Genomic DNA, 23,131 nt, shown 5'->3' on the forward strand with positions numbered 1-23,131 from the left:
GGACAAAAAAGGAGTGTGTCACAAATATTCACTGACTAGACTCTTTGCCATGGGACTTGGCAACACAGCCTATGCAAAGAAGAATTATGTCAAAATGTTCTTTTCATCCTCAGTAGGAAAATAGTTCCAGAAACTCTCAACTACCTCCCCAAACATACTCAAAATCCCACTAAGTCAGGTCAGGTTGTCTATCAGAATTGGTCCCCAGTAAGGTCCAGCACAAGGTCACAGGATAGCCATTAAGTCGGCATTCAAAGAAAACAAAGTTACTTACCAGTGGCAGGTATTCTCAGAGTATAGAAGGATTTAAATATTCACAAATGGATGACATCTCTGACAAAGAACAGAAAGGGAAGCACTACCCCAGCTTTTCTAGAAACCTTTGAGTAGGCTCACCACACATGCATGCCTGTTACCGCCTGCTGCTATTGTGCAGAACCTCCTCAAATTCATCAACAGCTAGAAGAATCCATCACCTTAGGGAGGTGGGAAGGTTGTGAGGATTTAATTACTGCTGTCCTCTGAGAACACCTGTTACAGCTAAGTTCATATTCTCCAAGGACTAGGAATGGACTGTCATTATAAATGAATGTCACTTGCCAAAAATAGTGCTATCAGGAAAGTGTGCGCACTATTCAGGTCATTCATCTTGAAATGTCAAAAAAAGAAAAAGAGAACCCCAGGAAAAACATGAAAATATTCTGGCTGCCCATCCTCACAAAGGACTGCTTAATCCTCACATTCTGGACTCCCTAGCTATAGGTTCCTTTCAAAAGAAAAGAAAAAAAGGAAAAAAGGCAGACTCCAACTTGGGTGTATTGTATTCAAGATGTTTGATGGATCCTCTCCAGAATATTTTTTTGGATTGCTCTCTTTTCCATCTAATGCAGAAATTCAAGATCTAAAGACCCCTACTGTCTAATTTTTCCTTCTTTTATGGGCATTAGATGCCAGAGATTCCTGGAGGACTCTTTGTTATCAGACTACGCTTTTACGGCTTTCTGCGAGTGTCCATCTTACTTTTTTTTTTCACAAAAATTTGAACTTATCTATTTAAAAATTGTATTGCTTAACTGTTTTGCTGAATTGTTTTCCTTTTTATTCTTTTGTTGCCTGCTTTGAACGACTGTTTTGAGGGAGTTAGCGGGATACAAGAACCATATTACATTAAACCATATTTATAAGGCCGCTTTGGTTCTCAAATGAAGTAGCTGACAAGGTAAGAGAAAAAAAGATTAGCCTTCATAAGTTACAAGACACACAGAAAGAGGAAGACAGGCAAAAATATTGAGAAAAGCTCAGAGAAGCTGGAAAAGCTGTCAAGAAAGCAAGGATGATAATGGAAAAGATAGCCAGTAAAACTAGGGGACAAGACATTCTTTAGATATGTAAGTGATAGGAGGAAATGCCAATATGGCATAGTGAAGCTCAAGGGTGAAGGGGAGGAATATGTAAAAGCTGATAAGGTTAAAGCTGACCTGCTTAACAATTATTTCTGTTCTATGTTCACGGATGAAAGGCAGGGGGCAGGGTCGCAGAAAACAATTGCTAATGTCTGTTCAGTAGACAAGGACCGATTCTCAGAAGACTCTGTTCATGAGAAGCTAGCTAAACTAAAAATAGACAAAGAGATGGGGCTGATGGGATACATCCGAGGGGGCTCAAAGAACTTGAGGAGGTTTTGGCGTTGTCTGACCTCTTCAATGCTTCCTTAGAATCTGGAGTGGTCCCGGAGAACTGGAGAAGGGCAGATGTGGTCTCTCTGCACAAGAACGGAAGTAAGGAGGAGGTTGGTAACTATAGACCTGTTAGTCTGACATTGGTGGTGAGTAAACTAATGGAAACGCTTCTAAAGCAGAGCATTGTGAAGTTTCTAGAATCAAATGGATTGCAAGGCCCGAGGCAGCATGGTTTCAACTAGAGGAAGGCCTACCAGACAAATCTGAGAGATTTCTTTGACTGGGTGACCAAAGAGTTGGATATGGGAGGGGCACTAGATGTACTGTACTTGTATTTTAGCAATGTCTTCAACATGGTTCCGTACAGATGTCTGATAAATTAACTGAGTGCCCTCGGTAAATTAACTTAGTGCCCTTAATATGAGTCCTAAAGTGACTAATTGGGTTAAAAACTGGTTAAGTGGAAGGAGACAGAGGGAAGTGGTAAATGGAGCTTGCTCCGAGGAAAAGGAGGTCATCAGTGGAGTACCACAAGGATCGGCCCTCGGGCTAGCTCTTTTTAACATCTTTGAGAATGATATTTTGGAAGTCCTATCTGGTACAGTTTGTCTCTTTGCGGATGATACCAAAGTTTGCAATAGGGTGGATACCCTGGAAGGTACGGATAGCAAGAGTGGAGGAGTGGCCTAGTGGTTAGGGTGGTGGACTTTGGTCCTGGGGAACTGAGGAACTGAGTTCAATTCCCACTTCAGGCACAGGCAGCTCCTTGTGACTCTGGGCAAGTCACTTAACCCTCCATTAACCCATGTAAGCCGCATTGAGCCTGCCATGAGTGGGAAAGTGCGGGGTACAAATGTAACAAAAATAAATAAAATAAAATCTGGGAAAGCTTGAAGAATGGTCCAGCAATTAGCAACTTACAGTTAATGCTAAAAAATACAGGGTCCTACACTTAGGTTGCAAAAATCCAAGGGAACGGTATAGTACAAGGGTGAAGTACTTCTGTGTAAGAAAGAAGAGTGTGACTTGGGAGTGATTCTGTTGGATGATCAAGGTGTCCAAACAGGTAGAAAAGATGACGGTCAAAACCAGAAGGATGTTCGGGTGCATAGGGAGAGGGATATCCAGCAGGAAAAAAAAAAAAAGAGTTGATGATGCTCTTGTATAACTCTCTGGTGAGGCCCCATTTAGAATACTGTGTGCAATTCTGGAGACCGCACCTATGAAAAGATAAAAGCAGAATGGAGTCAGTCCAGAGGGCGGCTACAAAAATGATCAGTGGTCTCTGTCATAAAGCTCTGAATATGTATACTTTGGAAGAACGACAGGAGAAGGGGGCTATGATTGAGACATTTAAATACCTCTGTAGCAGTGGTGTGCTGGTAAAATTTTAACAACAGGCTCTCTCCCCGGTCCACCTCGGCGCCCCCCGTCCACCACTGCACCCCCCCCCCCCAATCCACCTCTGCGCCCACCCCCCCAAAAAAAATTGCAGAGCTAGCTATAGCCGGGGGGGGGGGGGGGGCAATGCATTACTCTCTCCAGGAAAAAAAAAATTAAATGATCCCAGGTTCCAATCTAATTCATGTTTCATATGGGATAAAATGCCATAAATAAGTAAATAAATATAAACTTTTAATGTTCAGCACCTGATTCTCAAAGTGGACATATTCCAAACACTATAATGAAAATAAAATTATTTTTTTCTACCTTTGTTGTCTGGTGACTTTGTTTCTCTGATCATGCTGGCCCAGTATCTGATTCTGCTACTCTCTATCTGTTCCCTTGACTCCGTTTCCAGGGCTTCCTTTCCATTTATTTCTTTTCTTTCCTCTTCATTTCTGGTCCTCCGCACACTTGACTGTACAGTGGATCCAGCTTCTGCCTATTTTCTCCATCCATGTGCAGTTTCTCTCCTCACTTCCTTTTCCCTCATCTAATCTCCTTCCTCTATCTTCCCTCCATGTCCAGCATTTCTTCTCTCTCCCTTCCCTCCCCTCCATCCATGTCCTGAAACTCTCCTCTCTCCCCTGTCCTCCTCTATCCATTAATACCCAGCAATTCTCTTCTCTCCCCTGCCCCCCTACCCATCCATGCCCAGCAATTGTCTTCTCTCCTCTGCCCCCCTCTACCCATCCATGCCCAGCGATTCTCCTCCCTCCCCTGCCCTTCCCTCCCACTTCCATCCATGTCCAGCGATTCTCCTCCCTCCCCTTCCCTCCCGCTCCCATCCATGTCCAGCGATTCTCCTCCCTCCCCTGCCCTTCCCTCCTGCTCCCATCCATGTCCAGCAATTCTCCTCCCTCCCCTGCCCCCATCCATGTCCAGCGATTCTCCTCCCTCCTCTGCCCTTCCCTCCCGCTCCCATCCATGTCCAGCAATTCTCCTCCCTCCCCTGCCCCCATCCATGTCCAGCAATTCTCCTCCCTCCCCTGCCCCCATCCATGTCCAGCGATTCTCCTCCCTCCTCTGCCCTTCCCTCCCGCTCCCATCTCAAGTCCAGCGATTTTCCTCCCTCCCCTGCCCTCCCGCTCCCAAACATGCCCAGCGATTGCCCTTCGCCCCCACCGTCCCCTCCCGCTCTCATCCATCTTTTTTAAATACCTCCTCGCCGTTGAAGCGCCGCGTTAAAGACCTGCTGCTGCTGCCCAAGCTTTCCGTTTGCTGTAGTTCTTCGCGTGAACTTCGTGCCCTTAGTCCCGCCTTTTGACGTATGACGTCATACGTCAGAAGGCGGGACTAAGGGCACGAAGTTCACGCGAAGAACTACAGCAAACGGAAAGCTTGGGCAGCAGCAGCAGGTCTTTAATGCGGCGCTTCAACGGCGAGGAGGTATTTAAAAAAGATGGATGGGAGCGGGAGGGGACGGTGGGGGCGAAGGGCAATCGCTGGGCATCTTTGGGAGTGGGAGGGGAGGTAAGCATGGCGCCCTCCTGCCATGCTTACCTCCTGCAATGGAGCCGGCTCGCCCCGAACAACAACCGGCTCGCAAGAGCTGTCAAAATTTAACAAGAGGCTCTTGCGAGCCGGAGCGAGCCGGCTCCAGCACACCACTGCTCTGTAGCATTAATGTACAGGAGGTGAGCCTCTTTCAAATGAGGGAAAACTCTGGAATGAGAGGACACAGTAAGAAGTTAAGAGGTTAGAGGCTCAGGAGTAATTTGAGGAAATATTTTTTCACAGACAGGGTGGTGGATGAGTGGAATTGCCTCCCAGTGATGTTTCTATGTTTCCTTTATTTATTTTTCTTTTTGAGAAAGCACCTTGGAATTGAAAGAGGATGGCCTTTAGAGGATGAACGGATTCCAAACCCAAATACTAAAAATAGTTGCAGCAAAATCAAATGAATTGATGCTGACAAAATTCCCCAGGTGGCCCACACCAAGATGACATGTAAAAAGAAATACAACTTTAAATTACTACTACTACTACTATTTAACATTTCTAGAGCGCTACAAAGTGTACGCAGCGCTGTACAAACACAGAAGAAAGACAGTCCCTGCTCAAAGAGCTTACAATCTAATAAATCAATGTAAAAATCTAAGGAACTACTAGGGAACCATAAAAATAAACCACATGACAGTAACATGACTTACAGATTGAAAACAATACAGCAATATCTGGTGATGAGGCAACTGATAGGAAAAGGGTCTAATCATCTCTATGGAAAAATTAAGACTGAGGAGGTCCCAAGATAGTGGCAGGCGGGAACAGGAACACAAATGTGGTAAGCCTAGTCATAAGGCTTCTAGAAAAGTTGCTGGGGTAGTGATTCCTGTACTGAGCTCCATTGGTGACATCATCCATATGGGAGGATTTAGCAGTCCTGCTTGTCCTGGGAGAAAAGTTATTCCCTTATGAGGTACAGTGCTCTAAACCCACATGGGAACATATGAATTAGTCATCATGAGGAACTGTTTTAATAGTCAGTACATTTTTGCTTTGAGTTTCTGCGTCAGTACTTAGGACTTCTATTAACAATACAATACAAATTTTCTAATCAGTTACATGCCTAAAGAAAGTTTAAGGAGCATAAGAAAGAGACTAATTAATCCTATTTTTGGTTAAAAAAAATCTTATGCTGGCTACCCACCTAAATTAAGAACATTACCTTACCTTTTCTAACTCGTTTGGTAGGTGTTCCATTTCTTCTGAAGTGCTGCATTTTGTCGCTTGTTGCTATTTGTTCTGGAGAGACTACATGGCGGGCCTCATAGCTTAACCCTGCTCTGTGAAGATGTCCACGAACATGATTAGATAGCCCAACACCCGTTTCAAATATTGCTGGACAGTAAGGGCAAGATTTTTTCTCAAGAGATAAGCTAGTCCAATGGAAAACAGAGTTATGGTTTGGCAATGCAGTTTCTGCATTTTCAAAATTCTCAGTACTATGTAAATCATGCAGGAATTTACTATCTTCAGCATTCTCGTAATATTCAAAATAAAAATCATCTTTTTGCTCATCATGAAGGTTAGCTACTTCACTGCCAGTTTCTTCATGATTTGATTTCCTTTTGAAAATGGGGTACCCATTTCCACGTGTTTGACTGATATCACTGTAAACATCATCTTCAGCAGACTGTGCTGTATAATCACAAAGTTCAACATTATCCCATGAATATTCATCATCTACTTCACAGTTGACTTTTTTATCGGCACGGCCAAATTTCTGTAGAACAACAACAGTCATTTTATGCAGGAAATTTGGATAACAGTCCAAATCATCTTCAGTTATTGGCCTTTCATGTTTAGATTTCATCACTCTCTTTACGGAAATATGTCTAGGGTCTTCAAAGACATCTGACCTTTCCGCATCATCTTCCTGAGAATCCATCATTAAGTAATTACTTTGGGCACTACCTGATGTTGAAAACAGATGTAAAGAACTTACAGAGCTGGTCTCTTGTTTCTTAAAATTCAAAGGATATTGATTGTTTGATTTTTTAAACAAACTGTAACGTTTACATTTTTGTCTATATAAATAAGTGCTGCTCACTTTAACATCTGATTTTCGTTTTGCTGATTCCTGGAAATGCCTCGGTTTTTGGGTGTTACTTTGAATCAAAATAGTTTTGTTTAAGGAGTTATTTGGACTGCATACGAGAGACTGTGAAACAGTTTTTCTGGCTTTTTGTATCCTACTGGATTTTTTATGGAGTTTTGTAAAATTGGTAGATTGGGAAGTTGATCCAAATGGCTTTCTTATATCTTGCTTTAAAGCAGAGCTCTTTGGAAATGTAGTCTGTTTCATGAACTCTTTCTTTGTAATACCAAAATCTAAAAGTTCATTGTCTGTATCACTTTCTTTGTTTTCTAGCATAAACTGGTCATCAAATTGCTTTATACAAGATGCTGGATGTAAATATTCCATGTGTTTTTTAAGGATACTTTTTGCAGGGGTTGTAAACGGACATATTTTGCACATATATCCATCAGGCTTCAATGAATCTAAGTATGGATCTTTCACAGTTTTCTTCTCAGTTTTTCTGTGGGACATTTCAGATTTAACAATTGAGCACTTCACTACTGCTCCATGAGAAATACTTCGATGACTATCCAGTTCATTTTCTGTTACAGCCATGAAATTGCATTCCTCACAACAGTAGTATTTTTTATCTTTTTCATGGGTCTTAGCATGTTGCACAAATGTTTTAGGACAATTAGTACCAAAAACACATTGTGGACATTGTAATCGTGCACTCCTACCTTCATCCTGCAATTCTTTTAACTCACGTATTTCCTCCATCAGTTTCTGCCTCCTTTCTTGATGAATAATCATGTGTTTAAGAAGTGAATTACGGTCTCGAAAAGTCCTTCCACATTCCCTACAAGCATATGGTCTTGGAACATTGAGATGTCGGAAATGACTATTCCCATCCAAATGATGCATCATATGCCTATGGAGATGTTTCTTCTCTCTGAAATTCACATTACATTTTGTACATGGATAAAATGCTGGCTCTTGTTCTGTACTGAAAGTTGATGGGGACTCTGAATCAATGTCTTCAGATTTGTTAGGAAAAAAAGCATCTATATGAACAGGTGACGTTCCATCAGAAAAAGTGCTAGATGGACTGTACATCAATTGTTGGATGGCTTCTGTTTCAGTTGGAAGATTATCTTCAGCTGGTTCAGGTTTAATTTGAGTTAATGCATATCTTTGTGGCACTAATAGCTGTTCTTCACTCTGCTCCAATACTACATTATTTGGTGATCTTGCTTTCTTAGGAGCATAATCTGAATCACTATAATAATCCTCAGAATAACAACGAGTTATCTTACTGACATCCATTTTTCGTTTTCTTTTTTTCCCTACTGGTGCAGTAGGAATCGGGGGCTTTTCTACTGGACTTTCATCATTCATAAGAAACTGCATAAATTCTCTATGTGGATCCCAAGCTGTATCGCTTGGTCCGTAATCATCAGTACCTAGAGAATTTCCATCTATTTTAACAAGTTCCTCCTTAATGGTTACACTTTTTCTGTCTTCACAAACTTCTTGGCTTAAAGTGCTATCTGATTTTAAATTATTCCCTGTAGATTTTTGTGTCTCACCATCAACAAGTGAAGCAGAGGTAGATATATTTTTAATGGAATGAGTTATATTTTTGGCATGTGAACTATCTGGTACCAAAAATAAAACTTGGGTTTTACTTGATTTCTGCGTTTTAGGTATCTCAAGATCATGTACAGCCATGACAGTTGAAGAAGAATCTGATTGCTGACTTAAAGGTTGTCCAGAGCTTAATGAAGCACTACCTTTATTTATGATGGAAGCCTTAGTTAAGGTGGCATGTGAAACTGGTCCATTAACAACAGTTTCTTTAGGCAAGAGGTTTTCACTAGACACAACAGGAGCACCAGCATGTATAAACAGATTTGACTGGACTTCACTTAAGGCTTTTTCTGATGTGTCCCTTGGAAGATCTTCGGGCACAGTCAATGCACTGTTTTCATGAAATGGCCTTGGACTATCTTGTGGCTTCTTAAGTACCACACTATTTTCCTCAACAGTGAGGGAACTGCTGTCCTCTAGGCATCCTCCTTTAGCACCAGTAATCTCAGCAGTTACATTAGACTCTTCCATATTGTTAGTCTTCTTGATGAGTACATTTACTGTAAACAAAATATATATACATATATTAAACCACACATCTAGAGGACTTTCTTAATAGTAATCAGTTCCTTCATATGCAACAGACATTTTGAATGCAAATCAGTCTACCAGTCTTTAATATCATGGACATGAAATCTTTCATATTTTATTTCTACAAAAATATTCTCAAGAATGTATTCATCCTAAAATCATCTTACTAATTAAACCCTAAATAACACACAGCCAACACTGACATTTAATATTAATCTGAGAATATCAGAAAGTCATCTTTATATTTTGATATAGTCTCATACAAACATACTAACATATTTCTGGGAAGTGAAAACATTCTGGTACTGGTGAACAATATAAAAAAATAAAAAACTACTTTGTCATTTGAGGTTAAAACAAATACAAGAAAAGTTATGCAATCAATAATAAAACTGCTTCAAAAAGAATCTGGGAGTCTATTTATTAAACTACGTTAGGAAATATCAGTTCATGCAGCACCTTTAACAGCACATCAAAATTTCCAGGTTAAACTGCTAACAAAAATTGTCATGTAATGGGCAGCATGGATGTCACTGTACATTAACTTAATTGTTCTTTATTATCTGCCACCTCAAGAGATTTAGCTGACTGCACCAAATGTTATCTATTTGCGTAGCTGTGTGGTAGAACGTTATCTGCAATACCTGCATGGCAAAATGCTGGGAATGTCCAACAATTAATGCAGAGGTTTTAAAGTTACTGCATGGTAATTTTGGCAATCATATTGCAGTTTAGTAAGATGCTTGGTGTTTTTTGTTGCACAGGAAGTCATTCTTTCAGAATCTAATCTAACCTCAGGTAGTTATAGGCTGCTCAGTCCTACTCTGGTTCAGAGCAGTTAACATATCGATAAAAATACAAGAAACCACGTTCTACAGTCCAATAAACATTCTTTAACTATTTCTGGAAAAGAAAACATTTTAAATAGTTACAAAATAAAACATAAGCAAATTGTTATTTAACAGCTATTGGTATATTATTCCAATACTGAACAGGTTGAAAAGAACTCTTAACAGAGAAAGCAGGAGGGAAGTTGCACCTACTTGCATGGCAAGAGGACTTCTAGATCCAGAGTGACTGATGGACAGCAGCACAGTCGACACATGACGTCCTCTTTAGGGGCTGACCAGGAAGATTAAAGCACCATCGTTCCTGGGACCAGTGAGAACAGGAAGGAAGTGGCAACTACCCGTACAGCAAGAGGACTCCTGGGTACAGAGGAGTGCCTGGTGGACAGCAGTGCGGTTGACCCCTTGACGTCAAATTTAGGGGCCAACCAGAGAGAATACAACGTGGCCACAGGGGTGTGACCAAAGAGGCACGCCTCTTTGAAGCCCAAGAGGAGCCTAGAGCCAGGAGAGTATCTCCTTTTGAAGATACTGTTTTATGCTGGTGTTATTATGAGGAAGAGGAAAGGAGTAAGGAGACCGTCATCTAAGACTGCTTTAACACTGGGCCAATGGATAAATATGTGAGATCAGGGCCAGTTGACTCTCCAGCAGTCTCTTCCTTTATACCTCTTTCAGGAGTTTCCTTAAAATCAGGGGATCGACCTACCCCAACCTCACCTATGTCTTGAGTCCAGAGGTGTTAAGAGATACCTTAGAGTTTGCCCAAACTCTCTAAGGGGAGATATTTCCAACCTGAATCTGCCGTCTACGTCACCACCAAACTGAATCTCCCAGGCCTTTGTAACCAGTGCTGTGGGAAGTTTTCTTTTTTCATGACTTTTATTTTAATAATAGATCAAGAGAAAGAAAACATACAGCCATTACAAAAGCCAGATCAGTACAAATATAACCTCACCCATCCTTCCCCACCATCTCCCCCCACAAAAGCATAGTAAGGTCAATAGGGAAGCTCCCAGAAAATCCAAGAAAACTATATTATAGTTATGTAGGTCTATACAGAAGATGTAACTAGCTGTGGGGTATCAATATCCACTCCCGATTGGAGTCTCCAAGTATCATAAAATGCCCAGCGTTTTTGACAACTAAGAATCTGGCCAGTTCTCAAAGACGTTAGTTGGGACATCTGATAGAGAAAGTCCATCTTAAATATAACCTTCACCACCGGAGGCGGCAAGGGGTTCTTCCAAGACAATCTTACCCGCAACCAAAAAGGTGTGGGGCCAACTTGTGTATATCTGGCTTCACCCCCTTGGCCGAAAGTGCAACAAACAACAGTCCTCAGTAGCTGGATTGGGGGGGGGTATAGTACCAACAATATAACATTTTAAAACCACTCTCCACCATAGGACTAGAGATGGACACCTTCAAGAGGGAGCAAAAAGCCCTCTCCCAACTCTTCAAGTCATGGCTGACTCCCAGATCTTGCTCTCATCTCTGTACATACTGCAAAATTGGAGTTGTGAGCAACAATAGTGCAGCATACAAATGGGAAATGCAGCCTTTAGAACCCCCCCCCCCCCCCAGTGCATGTTCCAAAGCAGTCTCCTCTAGGGCCAGTTCCCCTTGAGCCCTACGATTAACATATTCCCGTACCCACCAATAGTGGAACTGATGTTGCTGTGGCAAGCCACAATCCTCTTGAAGTTCCACTAAGGGGACCAGTTCCCCCTCCTCCCATATTTGTCCCAAAGTCATAAGTCCACGATGCTCCCAGTACTTATTTATTTGTATCCCACATTTTCCCACATTTTTTGCAAGCTCAATGTGGCTTACATATAACCGTTAACAGCGTTAGCCAATTCTGGTCTGAACAAATACATGGTATGAATGAATACAAAGTGATATTGTGGTAGAATAAGGTACATGTATGGTAGGTACAATTGGGGGGAACTTAGAGAGGGAAAAGGGGAAGAAGAGTCAGGTAATGTTCGTTACGGTCTTTGGTTACATTGTGTCGCAAGTGTCCAGGTATTTTTATGTTGGGTCGGTGGGGTATGCTCTTCTGAACAGGTCTGTCTTTAGTGCTTTCTGAAAATTTAGGTGGTCGAGCATTTAAAAAAGCTTTTTGCAATGCGTTCCATAGTTGTGCGCTTAGGTATGAAAAGCTGGATGCATAGGTGGATTTGTATTTGAGTCCTTTGCTGCTTGGGTAATAGAGGTTTAGGTATGATCGTGCAGATTTTGTGGTGTTTCTGGTTGGCAGGTCGATAAGGTCTGTCATGTATCCCGGTGCTTCGCCGTAAATAATTTTATGAACTGTCGTGCAGATTTTGAAAGTGAGATGTTCTTTGGTGGCCAATGCAATTTTTCTCAGAGTGGTTTGGCGCTGTCAAAACGTGTTTTTCCAAATATAAGCCTGGCTGCTGTGTTTTGGGCGGTCTGAAGTTTATGATTTGATCCTTGCAGCCCGCACACAGTAATCTGCGTGGCTTAGTACCATTGACTGTACCATATTACGAAATATTTCCCTCGGGAAGAATGGTTTCATTTATTTATTTGCTGCATTTATATCCCACATTTTCCCACCTATTTGCAGGTTCAATGTGGCTTACAATATAATACAATGACAATCACATTGATGGAATAAAAAAATAAGAATATAGATAACATGAGTTTGAGTTTCCACATTAAGAAAAATATTTTCTTTATGGTGGATTTCGCTAAACCAGAGGAAAAACCTGGCGCAGTATGGATTGCCATCTGGCAAAAATTGTGTCGATAAAGAAAAAAATCTCTTTCGAATTATAGACCAGGTCTGAAGTGGAAATTGCACCGAGACATCCGTCTAAGGAGCGCCAGGAGGTGCAACAGAGGCAACCATAAAATAAAACCCAGTTGGATGGATCCCAACCAATATTATTCTAACCAGGGCTTTCTACTACCAGTGATCCACTTTGCAAGCACCCAAAGCTGTGCCGCTAGAAAATATAAAGAAAAGCTGGGAACTCCCATACACCCTTTCATTTTAGGCTGATATAGCACATCTGCCTGCACTCTGGGTGGCTTCTGATTCCAAATATATGAGAAGACCTTATGCATCAGCTGTCAAAAAAACTGGGCAATGGCAGTGCCATGAATAAGTAGAGCAGCTCGGGCAAAATCATTTTCACTGCGTGCACCCTCCCCAACCAGGAATGCTCTAAGCCCTCCCACTTATCCAGATCAAGAAATAGTTCCCGAAGCTTGGGGGGGAAATTGGCTTGATATAAACCTTGCAACGTGGGTGTGATGATAACTCCCAAATACCAACTGAACTCAGCCCATCGGAAAGAATACTGGCTCTGCAGCAACTGAACGAGGTCAGAATCTAGGTTAAAACTGAGGATTTCTGATTTATTCATACTGACCTGAAATCCAGAAACTTCCCAATAATGCTGTAATCTGAAAAGTCTCGGGGGCGAGCAACTGGGAACCATCACGGTGAGTAAAACATCATCTGCAAAAAGCATCACCTTCCTCCCCTCCCACCGGAACCCCTAAAACATTCTGGTGAGCTCACAAGACTCGGGCTAAGGGTTCAATAGTGAGGGCTGTACCAGGTGCAAGGCCCTTTGAATATTATCGAATGATTGTCGCCCCACGATGAAGTCAGCTTGGTCCTCATGAACCAGGAAGGGTATGACACATTGAAGGCACCTAGCCGAGATTTTGTTAAAAAAGTTATAATCGGGAGATCACGTGATGTGCTGAGGAGAAGACCGGGTTGTGCTGTCTCTCCCGGGCCCTGCTCCCCACCTGACCGAGTAAAGAAAAAATAAGCTAACAACACCCAGGAACGTGAGCTAGCTGGCACAAGCAAATGTACAGAATCGTTTGTCACAAGATCAGGAGCGACCATGCTGGGGAAAACGGGCAAGAAAGAAACAGAGAAAGCGCGCGGAGCCAGTGAAACTAAGATGGCTGCGAGCCCCGACCTATCCCCGCCCAGCTTCCCAACCCAGCAGTTGGAACAGCTCATGAGGGTGGTAAAACTATCGATGGAGCCTCAACTGGCGCAACTGTCAGAACAATTGACTGTGCTGGAAAATCACATGGAGGAGACTGGAAAATCACATGGAGGAGACTACTAAACAAACGGGGGAGCTAGAAGTAAGAGTATCGGCGATTGAGGATGAAGAAGAAGACAGAGCAACTCAACTAAAGGAGGTACAAGAAAAAGTAAAACTACAAGAACAACAAATCGACGAACTAGAAAATCGATCACGGCGTGATAATTTATGAATTGTGGGATTACCAGAATCCATCCCTGATGCGTCGCTCCCTACGCTGTTGAAAAAATGGCTCAAACCAGAATTTGCCCTATCGGATTCCATCGAGCCGCTCTGCCTGGAAAGGGCACACAGAGTGGGCCGCAAAGGAACCCGACCAAACCAAACCAAACAAGATTAGTTATACTAAAAGAGCACAATTTTATACATAAAACTGAAATCCTCCGCGGAGCGAGACTAAAGAGAGACCAATTAAAGTATGAGAGAACGCCAGTAAAGATCTTTCAAGATTATTCGAGAGTGCTGCAAGAGAAAAGGAGAGCCTTCACGCCAATTTGCGCAAACTTAGCAGCAGCGCAGAAGCGATTTACTTTGGTATATCTTGCAACATTAAAAATACAACATGAAGGCACCTGGCATGCTTTTGGCATGGTGGCGGAAGCCCAAAACTTCATGAAGGACAAGATAATAGCAACCTGAAAAGCGCAGATCCATAAGTCCCTCATTGGGAGGCGAATGATGTATGGAAAAAAGTGACAGATTAAAAAGCAAGTCAGATTATATTGGGTGATGCTGAAAGTATATTATAATTGAGTTGGCGGTGGGGGACCAACATCTCAGTGATCGGAGTCTTTTTCTCTGTTGAAAGCAAGAGAGGGAAGGACGAAGGAGCAGGGGGAGGGAGGGAGAGAGAGAGAGGTTTTAAGGGGGGGAGGGAGGAAACATCTTGGCCCAGGAGAGGATTAGAGAAGGGGGTTTATAGGCAGTGGAGAGCAACAAGTAGGAAGGGAATTATGCGTAGGGTAATTAAGGTTAACAAGGGGGGGAATAGTCATCAGGCTACTAGGTGGGGCTGGGCACCTGGTAGGTCGGATAGCAATAAGACACGTAATAAGGGGCACTAAAGGTAGAGTAGACTGGAATGAAAAACACGTTTTATTATGTGGAATGTAGGGGGGATTGTCACTCCAGTGAAGAGAACAAAAATACTGACAGCCCTTAAAAGACAAAGCAGATATTGCCTGCTTACAAGAAACTCGCCTATCGGAAGAAGAGCACCGGAAACTGAAGAAGATGTGGGTGGGAGAGGTGTTCTCTGCTTCCTCTACAGAATGGAAGGGAGGAGTTGCCATCCTGAATAGGAGAGGGCTGGCAGCGAGGGCAGAATTAATATCTTGGGATCCCCAGGGGCGTTACGTAATAATACATCTGTGGCTGCAAAATAGAGAGATTTTGCTGGTCAACATATATGGCCCAAATAATTATGATGCAACATTTTATCAGATGATCTGACAAAAATGCATACCATACAGATCACAAACTAATATTGATGGGAGATTTTAACTTAGTAGCAGAGCCCATGCTGGATTGCATGAACCCAAACATAACGCATAGAGGGGGACCAAGGGCCAGGGTACTACCAGTAATCATGAAATCTCTTAACCTGATAGATGTGTGGTGTGTGCTGCACCCTGGGGAACGTGACTATACGCATACCTCGCGAGTGCATGGTGCCTCTTCCCGAATAGATTACATCTTCTTAGATATTAAAGCCTTCCCCTGGATATCTGAAGCACATATGGGGCCGGAAGAGATCTCTGATTATTCATTGGTGTGGATGGATCTAGAGGCTCCGGAATTTTATCAAACCCAAGCTGGCTGGAGATTCCCACCTTACCTCCATCACAACAATGATTTTAGGGAGTATCTGTGGAAGAAATGGGAGGAGTTTCGGCAACATAATGAGGCACATATATCGCAATCAGCCCTGTACTGGTCCACAGCGAAAGTGGTGATGAGGGGAGAGATTATAGCCTATATGAGCAAAAGACAAACAACAGTCGGCGGCTATTTTACATTCAGAATCACAAATAGGAGTGGCCTAGTGGTTAGGGTGGTGGACTTTGGTCCTGGGGAACTGAGGAACTGAGTTTGATTCCCACTTCAGGCACAGGCAGCTCCTTGTGACTCTGGGCAAGTCACTTAACCCTCCATTGCCCCATGTAAGAAGCATTGAGCCTGCCATGAGTGGGAAAGTGCGGGGTACAAAAAAGTAAAAAAAAAAAAAACTACAGAAAGCAAAGGCCAGACTCAATTATAACCCCTCTATAATAGAGAGAATCTGGTAGCCATACAGGCTACACTTAATACGCTACTCCACGAAAGAGCAACTCGCGCTTCCTTTTATAATAAATACAAGCTAGCACGATTTGGAGACTGGGCAGGGCCAATGTTAATGCGCTTAGTGAAATCCTGGGGACCACGCAGAGTGATAACAGCAATTAGAGATGAGAAGGGCATAGTACATCATAAAAGTGAAGAAATAGCACAGATATTTACAAAATGTTTCGCTAGGCTATATAATACCCGCAAACCAATAGACGCGCTACAGTTGCAAACATACCTTACTAAAGTGGGAATGCCGCAATTGAACGCACTGGAAAAACAAGAATTGATGAAACCCATAGAAGGGAAAGAGTTGCAGGAGGTTGTTCGACAACTAGCCCCATTCTCGGCGCCAGGACCAGACGGATTCAAGGGAGAATTTTTTAGAATTCTCTCCCATGGCCTTATAGAATCACTGATGGGCTTTTATGAGCAAGTAGTGCGGGAGGGGCAGTTCCCACTGTATTCAAACTTAGCCTTGATTACCCTGATACCAAAACCGGGGAAGCCACCAGACCAGGCAAATTCATATCGCCCCATATCACTTCTTAATGTAGACCTCAAGATACTGGCGAAAATTCTGGCAAATCGTTTAGCCCCTATATTGCCGAGATTAATAGGGGAAGAACAAGCGAGATTTATACAGGGACGACAGTCAGTGAGGAATATACGTAGACTCTTGCTAGCCCATTGTCAAAAGATCAAAGCCCCAGCAGTACTATATAATTTAGACGCAGAAAAAGTATTCGATACTGTGGGCTGGGACTACCTATTTAGCACCTTGCGCTTCATGGGATTTCAAGGGTGGTATTGTGAGGCCCTGCAGAGTTTGTATAGCAGTCCAACAGCCTCGATACTGATCAATGGGGTTCGAGCAAGCCCTTTCAAGATAGGACGTGGCAGGGGTGTCCCCCGTCGCTGCTTTTATTTGCAATTGCGATGGAGCCTCTGCTGAGAGCAATCAAAGCGAGGGACAATATCACTGGAGTGACAATGGGAGGAGAGAACGTCAAGGCCCTTGCATTTGCAGACGATTTAGCAGTAATTACGCAGGACCCTGAGGACTCATTTAAGGAAGTATTAGACTCAATAGCGGAATTCAGAGAATTCTCGGGATTCACATTAAATCTGCAAAAATCACAGGCTCTGGAGGTGCAGAAAGGGGAGGAGGATACATGAAAGCAGAAGATCCCACTAGCATGGGCGGGTGAGAGTGTGCGATATTTGGGAGTAACCATACCAAGGGATTTAACTCAATTATATGCTAGCAATGTAACAAAGTTACTAGAAAGTTCATGCCAAACGCTGAAGCTATGGAAGGAGTACCCCCTTTCGCTGTTGGGTCGTATAACACTATGCAACATGATCCTGATGCCGAAGTGGATGTACGCATTCCAATCCCTGCCATTATACCTAAGGAACAAAGATGAACGAAAACTGAACAGACACATACAAAACTTTTTGTGGAAAGAGAAAAGACCTAGGCTTCCAATACGAACATTGCAGATACCAGCAGAATATGGAGGTCTAGGCCTATTAAGCATTCGCCAGCTAACAGTGGCAAGCGGAATGCGACGTATCACAGACTGGTATAGAGAGAAAGACTTCTTCTCAGCCACAAGTCTCGAATTGAGAATGACAGAACGGGTGCACTTTAGCTGCCTACTACACACTGGAGGGGGAGAAATACCACCCATACTGAGAACTACTTCTATACTATCAACAGCTAAAGCTGTGTGGCGCTGGATGTGCAACCATCATAAGTTTTCAGCAAAGACTACCCGTTCCTGGCGATATGCAATAATCCGGTGTTCCCTCCGGGGTCCCTATATAAGACCTTTCAAAGATGGAAAGATCAGGGAATCATCTACTTGATACATGTCTTGACAGCGGAAGGGAAGATAAAATCCTTTTACCAGTTACAAAAAGAATATGGAATACAAGAGAGAGACCGTTTCCATTATCACCAATTACAGCATTATATAGCAAGCCTACCAAGAGAGGATCTGACGGAAGATGTGCAGGAGGAACTGTCCTCAGCATACTACTTGGAAGCGCAACAGAAAGTTTCATTGTCCGCCCATCATAAGCACATCAGAGACTCGGCCACTAAATTGAACTATGTCGGATATGCCAAGATGTGGACAGAAGATCTAGGGCTCCCGATATCCAGTGACTTATTTCAAACCCATATACTAACAATGAGGAAAACTACAAGGTTCCTCACATACTGGGAGATCCAATACAAGTTTGCATTACGAGTGAATAGACCCCCGAGGAGAGCCTTTTACATGGGCACCTCGTCAGAGGGAGCATGTGGACGACGTGGCGAACAGGGGGCGTCTCTGGGTGATATGTTTTGGCGCTGCCCAGCAATACTGGGTTTCTGGAATTCCCTGTTGACTATGGTGTCCCATGTGGAAAACGGGGTGGCACTATGAAGCACGGTTATTGTTTGCACAACCCACATTGAGCAGCCCCCGCCCAGCAGGATACCGAGATTTTGTGATGAGATCTATAATCATAGCCAAGAAAGTGATCTTGGCGCAATGGCTGTCAAAAAAAGCCCCAACGATCCAACAGTGGAGGAGTCAAATGATACAACTGATGGGGATGGAGAGATTAGAGATATCTTCAGCGACAATGACAAGAGAGAGATCATTTGAAAACAGATGGGCCCCCTTTTGGAGAACATTAACACCAACAGCGCACAGCAGATTGCTTAACATGTAAGAAGACTAGACATCCAGAGATGCACGACAAAGTAAAGAATGCTCTTCTGGGCTGGAGGGAGGGGGGAGGGGGAGCGGAGGGGAGTAGAGAGTAGAAGGGTAGTTAAACCAAAAAAAGAAAAAGCTTGGTTGCTGAAATGTGAATATTATACCATTGTTATTGTAAAGTGGGAGAGAAGTGCATTTTCAGCAATAAAAAAAAATGATTTTACAAAAAAAAAAAAAAGTTATAATCTGACCTGAGGAGCAATTTCGGCCTACATAAGCCACATAGGTGAGGGTTCTTTCCTGGTTTCAGCAGAACTGTGATGGCTGCATCTCCAGATCATTAAAGACTCATACCAACACAAGTGCCAAGATCTTACCATAACATTTACAAAACTTATTAGTGAAGCTATCAGGCTCTGGAGCCTTACCATTTGGAAGATCTCTTAGAGCCCAATGGAACTCATCGAGCATGATAGGTTTAGATAAATCCTCCACCTGGAGGGCCAATAACACCGGCAACTGAGCCTGATCTAGATAGCTGGAGATCTCTGCCTCCGTAGGTGTCACATCTGGGCGATATAAGTTCTCATAATAACTCAAAAAAGTGGCCGGAATAGCTACAGAGGCATGATGCTGTACCCCATGATCATGAGAGATGGTGAGAACATGAATATGGAACCTTCTTTTTTAAGTTTAAAAGGTGAGCAAACGCGATACTTGGCTCCCAAACTTAAAGTGGGCTTGCCTAACTTGTTGGAGGGTGCTCCAAGACCTTCACCATCCGGATCTCGTTAAGCTCCTCACCCTCACTTGTTGCGAAGGCGGGACATCTCCACATATAGTTGTGTGATCTTGACTCTCCCCTGGTGGTGTAAACATGCTTGCAGTGCTATAACTTTCCCAAGAATAACCGCTTTAAGGCCCTCCCACAATATCTCCGTGGCGACCTCCCCATTATCATTACTGGTTATGTACTCCAAGAGATCTTTCTCCAAGTGACAGGATTCAGCCAGCAAAGCATCATCGAAACGCCACTGCGGGCGTGGCCGCAGAGCTGCAGCTAAATTCAACATAAGAACCAGCAGACCATGATCAGACCAGGTTCAAAGATGAAACTGCATGGTCTGAATGTGGGACAAAAGGCTTGAACACCCAAACCAGAAAACAACATGGGAGTGAGAATCATTCACCGCGGAATGGTAAGTTTAATCCCATGTTGTAGGATGCAAAGAGCACCAAAAATCAAGTAATTGCCACTGGCCCAGAAAAGTATGCAACCGAGTTCAATCATGACGTAAGTATGTCACTCCTACAGCAGTATTGTCCAGGTCCAGATGCAGAGTAAGATTAAAGTCACCCCACCAGCAAAAGGCTATCAAAAAAAAATCTCCCTGGTTTTCATTTGGGGCATATATATTCAAAGAAGTGAACACTTCAGCGCCCACCTGTAACACCAAAAGCAGATAGCACCCTTGTGTGTCCCAAGAGAGCCTTTTAAGCTGCCAAAAATATCTTGTGGACATTGCTATCAGATTCCTCTTTTCTTTTTGTCGGTATGGCTAGAAGCAAAATATAGAATCTGTTATGCTGGCAAAGGCGCTCATGTGTGGGGAGCAAGTGTATCTCCTGGATAAAGGCTGTATCTGCCACATCAGCTCTTTAAACATCAACTGCCACTTCACAGGCGAATCCAAGCCCTTAATATTAAGAGTGAGAAATGTGAGAACACTCATAGGAAGCTATTAGCAGTAAGAGTAGATAGAACAGAGGAACCCCATGATCAACCCAAAAAACCTGTAGTCCACCCACTCCCAAACCTCCCCAAGTACAACACGACACTCCAACCAAATAAACAGGAGTGCCAATGAGAGGAAGAGACTCCCCCCCATTGCAAAAGTAAGAAACAAACTAAACTTTTAAATATTCAAACCACGCATGTCCATACCTATGCATGAAAACAGTCAAAAATAAGTAAACCAGTCCTGGAGAAATACTGGCATACGACTTGAGACGGGAAGTCCACAGCCCTGAGCTGAAGTGGAGCTGATCTCCTGTATCCATCTCCTGCAGCGGCTCATGCTCATCATCCACGGGCTCACCCATTGCAAACAGCTCTGGGGAAAGTTGTGTCACTCACGAGAGTCGATGGGGAGTGCTTTGATGATCCGTGTCCCTCACGAAGCATGCACTGCAGGCCCAGTATAGGCGAACTCGGCAAAATCTACCAAAAGCAACTTTAGATTCATCCTGGATTATGGCTAAGTGCTCTCCGAAAGAGCACCTGCTAAAATTCCATGACTGGTAGCGAAAAGGGACATATGGTTGAAATTTGCTGGGGCTAATCGGAGCTCTCGGCTCTGGCAGCCATCTTTTGTGGTGACATCACTTCCTCGCTAGAGTTTTTATCTTCAGAGAAATTAATCCCTCATGGGGAAGTGACTTTGGTTGATGTGTGGGGTTTGCAGAGTTTTTTGAAAAGACCCGTTTCTCAGCTATGTGATGTTTCCTCTCAATAGTAACTAGTGTTGGTAACATTACAACTATGCTAAAATGGAGAAGCATTTGAATGCCTTAGAAACTAAGGGGTCCTTTTACTAAAGTGCGCAAATTGATTTAGCACCAGCTAAATATGCTAAATAAGATGTCCCTTATGTCCTATGGGCGTCTTATCATTTAGCATGTGTTAAATCTGTTAACGTACCTTAGTTAAAGGACCTCTAAAATGTGGTACTTTACAGGCTGTTGGATCCTCAGGGATTAAAGATAGCCTGCCTCTTCACAGGCAATTAGAGGCCAGGGAAAAACCAGGCTATGAGTAAAAATGTCAGAATATTGAATTTTCCTGTATGTCCTTTACTATCATTTGAGATTTTGGTTTGGAAAGATCTTGATTTCCTCATGTTATTACACTTCTGAGAATGTGAAACAAATTTCCAAGAGGGAAAGTGAGCCTGCAAACCATTTAATACAATTTCTTGAAAATATTTTTTTTTAAAAAGCGGGGAACAGGAGACAGTTCCTTGATAAAAAAATACAAATAAATTCTTCTCTTGTTGCTGTTACATAAAAGATTTGACAAAGCACCATGTTTCGGCACATCACACAGACTGTTGAGAAGTTTTTTTTATTTTTCTGGGATCATATTTAGAGAATTGTTGGAAAGTATATTGACATTTTCTACATGGTCTTTTTAAAGACCAGAACATATCAATCACCGTAACTGTTCAGGTCCAATTGTTGGACAAACTACAAGACTCCTGAGGCAGGCACGCTGTGCCGAAACACAGTGCCATGTCGAGTCTTATGTAACAACAACAACAAGAGAAGAATTTTGTATGTATTTTTTTTTAATCAAGGAACTGTCTTTATGTGTCACATGCATAAAAGTACTGCTTTATCTTCATATCCCATTGGTTGTTGAGCCAACTTGTTTCCCGCTTTTGGGGGGGGGGGGGGGGGGGGGGGGGGGGGGGAAGGGTTGTATTTTTTCCATACAATTTCTTGAAACATCATGGGATAATTTCACCAATGCTTCCTATGTAGCTCGTGCCACACAGTTATGTAGAAAACAATTACTCCAATTGAAACAATGTGTGCTTGCAAAAGGGGTAAGCTTTTAAAAAGTTTCCCTGCAAGTGTTGGTAAAAACTTCTAATTCTAGTTATATTTTATTGATTTATCCCAATTGGAGCGGATTCTGAGAGACAAAGAAGTGAAGTGATTTTTTGTTTTAATATAGAAATTGTCAGTTAGATTCAGTAGTTAGTTGATAAAGGTCTAATTGTGTAGGTGTAAATGTGCCAGTGTAATTGTATTTCTGCTTGAACAGGCTCTTTTTTTCTTTTCTTTATGATTTGTACTCCAGTTCTCTCCATAACGTGGACTTGTATATTTCTTTCTTGCATTTGAGTACATGTAAGTTTGAAAAAAAAAAAAAAAAAGACATTTTCTAAAAAAGGAAAGTTTTAAATTAGTTTCTAAATCTCATGTAATGTTTCCAGTCTTATTTATAATGGAATGGACATTCTAAAGCTACTTGATATGAGTCATGGAATGTACCTTTTTGGACTTAAAACTCATCAAAGAAGGAAAATCAAAAGACAGCTGTTGTTGATGATGTAGGCCTTTATATCCCTTTACAAATTTAAACAAGGGTGCCATGTGGGGCTAAACCATGAAGAACCTTAAACATAAATGTATAATTGGCCCAAAGTAAGAAAGAAATCTGAGTGGTGGTACAAACTAAACTGTGAACAGATTTTATCACATAGATTATCCAAAATACAGCATCTTGTGAAGC

At 42.6% G+C, this 23,131-nt stretch overlaps 1 protein-coding gene across 8 annotated transcripts in view; it reads right to left on the reverse strand.

Annotated features, from left to right (window-relative positions):
- ZNF644 (zinc finger protein 644) overlaps positions 1 to 23,131 on the reverse strand; it is a 292,172-nt gene that overhangs the window by 102,995 nt on the left and 166,046 nt on the right. For all 8 annotated transcript variants that reach the window (XM_030205642.1, XM_030205644.1, XM_030205650.1 and 5 more), the window contains one exon: positions 5,796 to 8,795. In XM_030205642.1, the coding sequence (XP_030061502.1) occupies positions 5,796 to 8,766 (2,971 nt within the window). In that variant the 5' untranslated portion in view covers positions 8,767 to 8,795. The remainder of the gene's footprint in view (positions 1 to 5,795; positions 8,796 to 23,131) is intronic.

This window comes from Microcaecilia unicolor, chromosome 6 (genome assembly GCF_901765095.1).
Source record: "Microcaecilia unicolor chromosome 6, aMicUni1.1, whole genome shotgun sequence".
Lineage (NCBI taxonomy): Eukaryota > Metazoa > Chordata > Amphibia > Gymnophiona > Siphonopidae > Microcaecilia > Microcaecilia unicolor.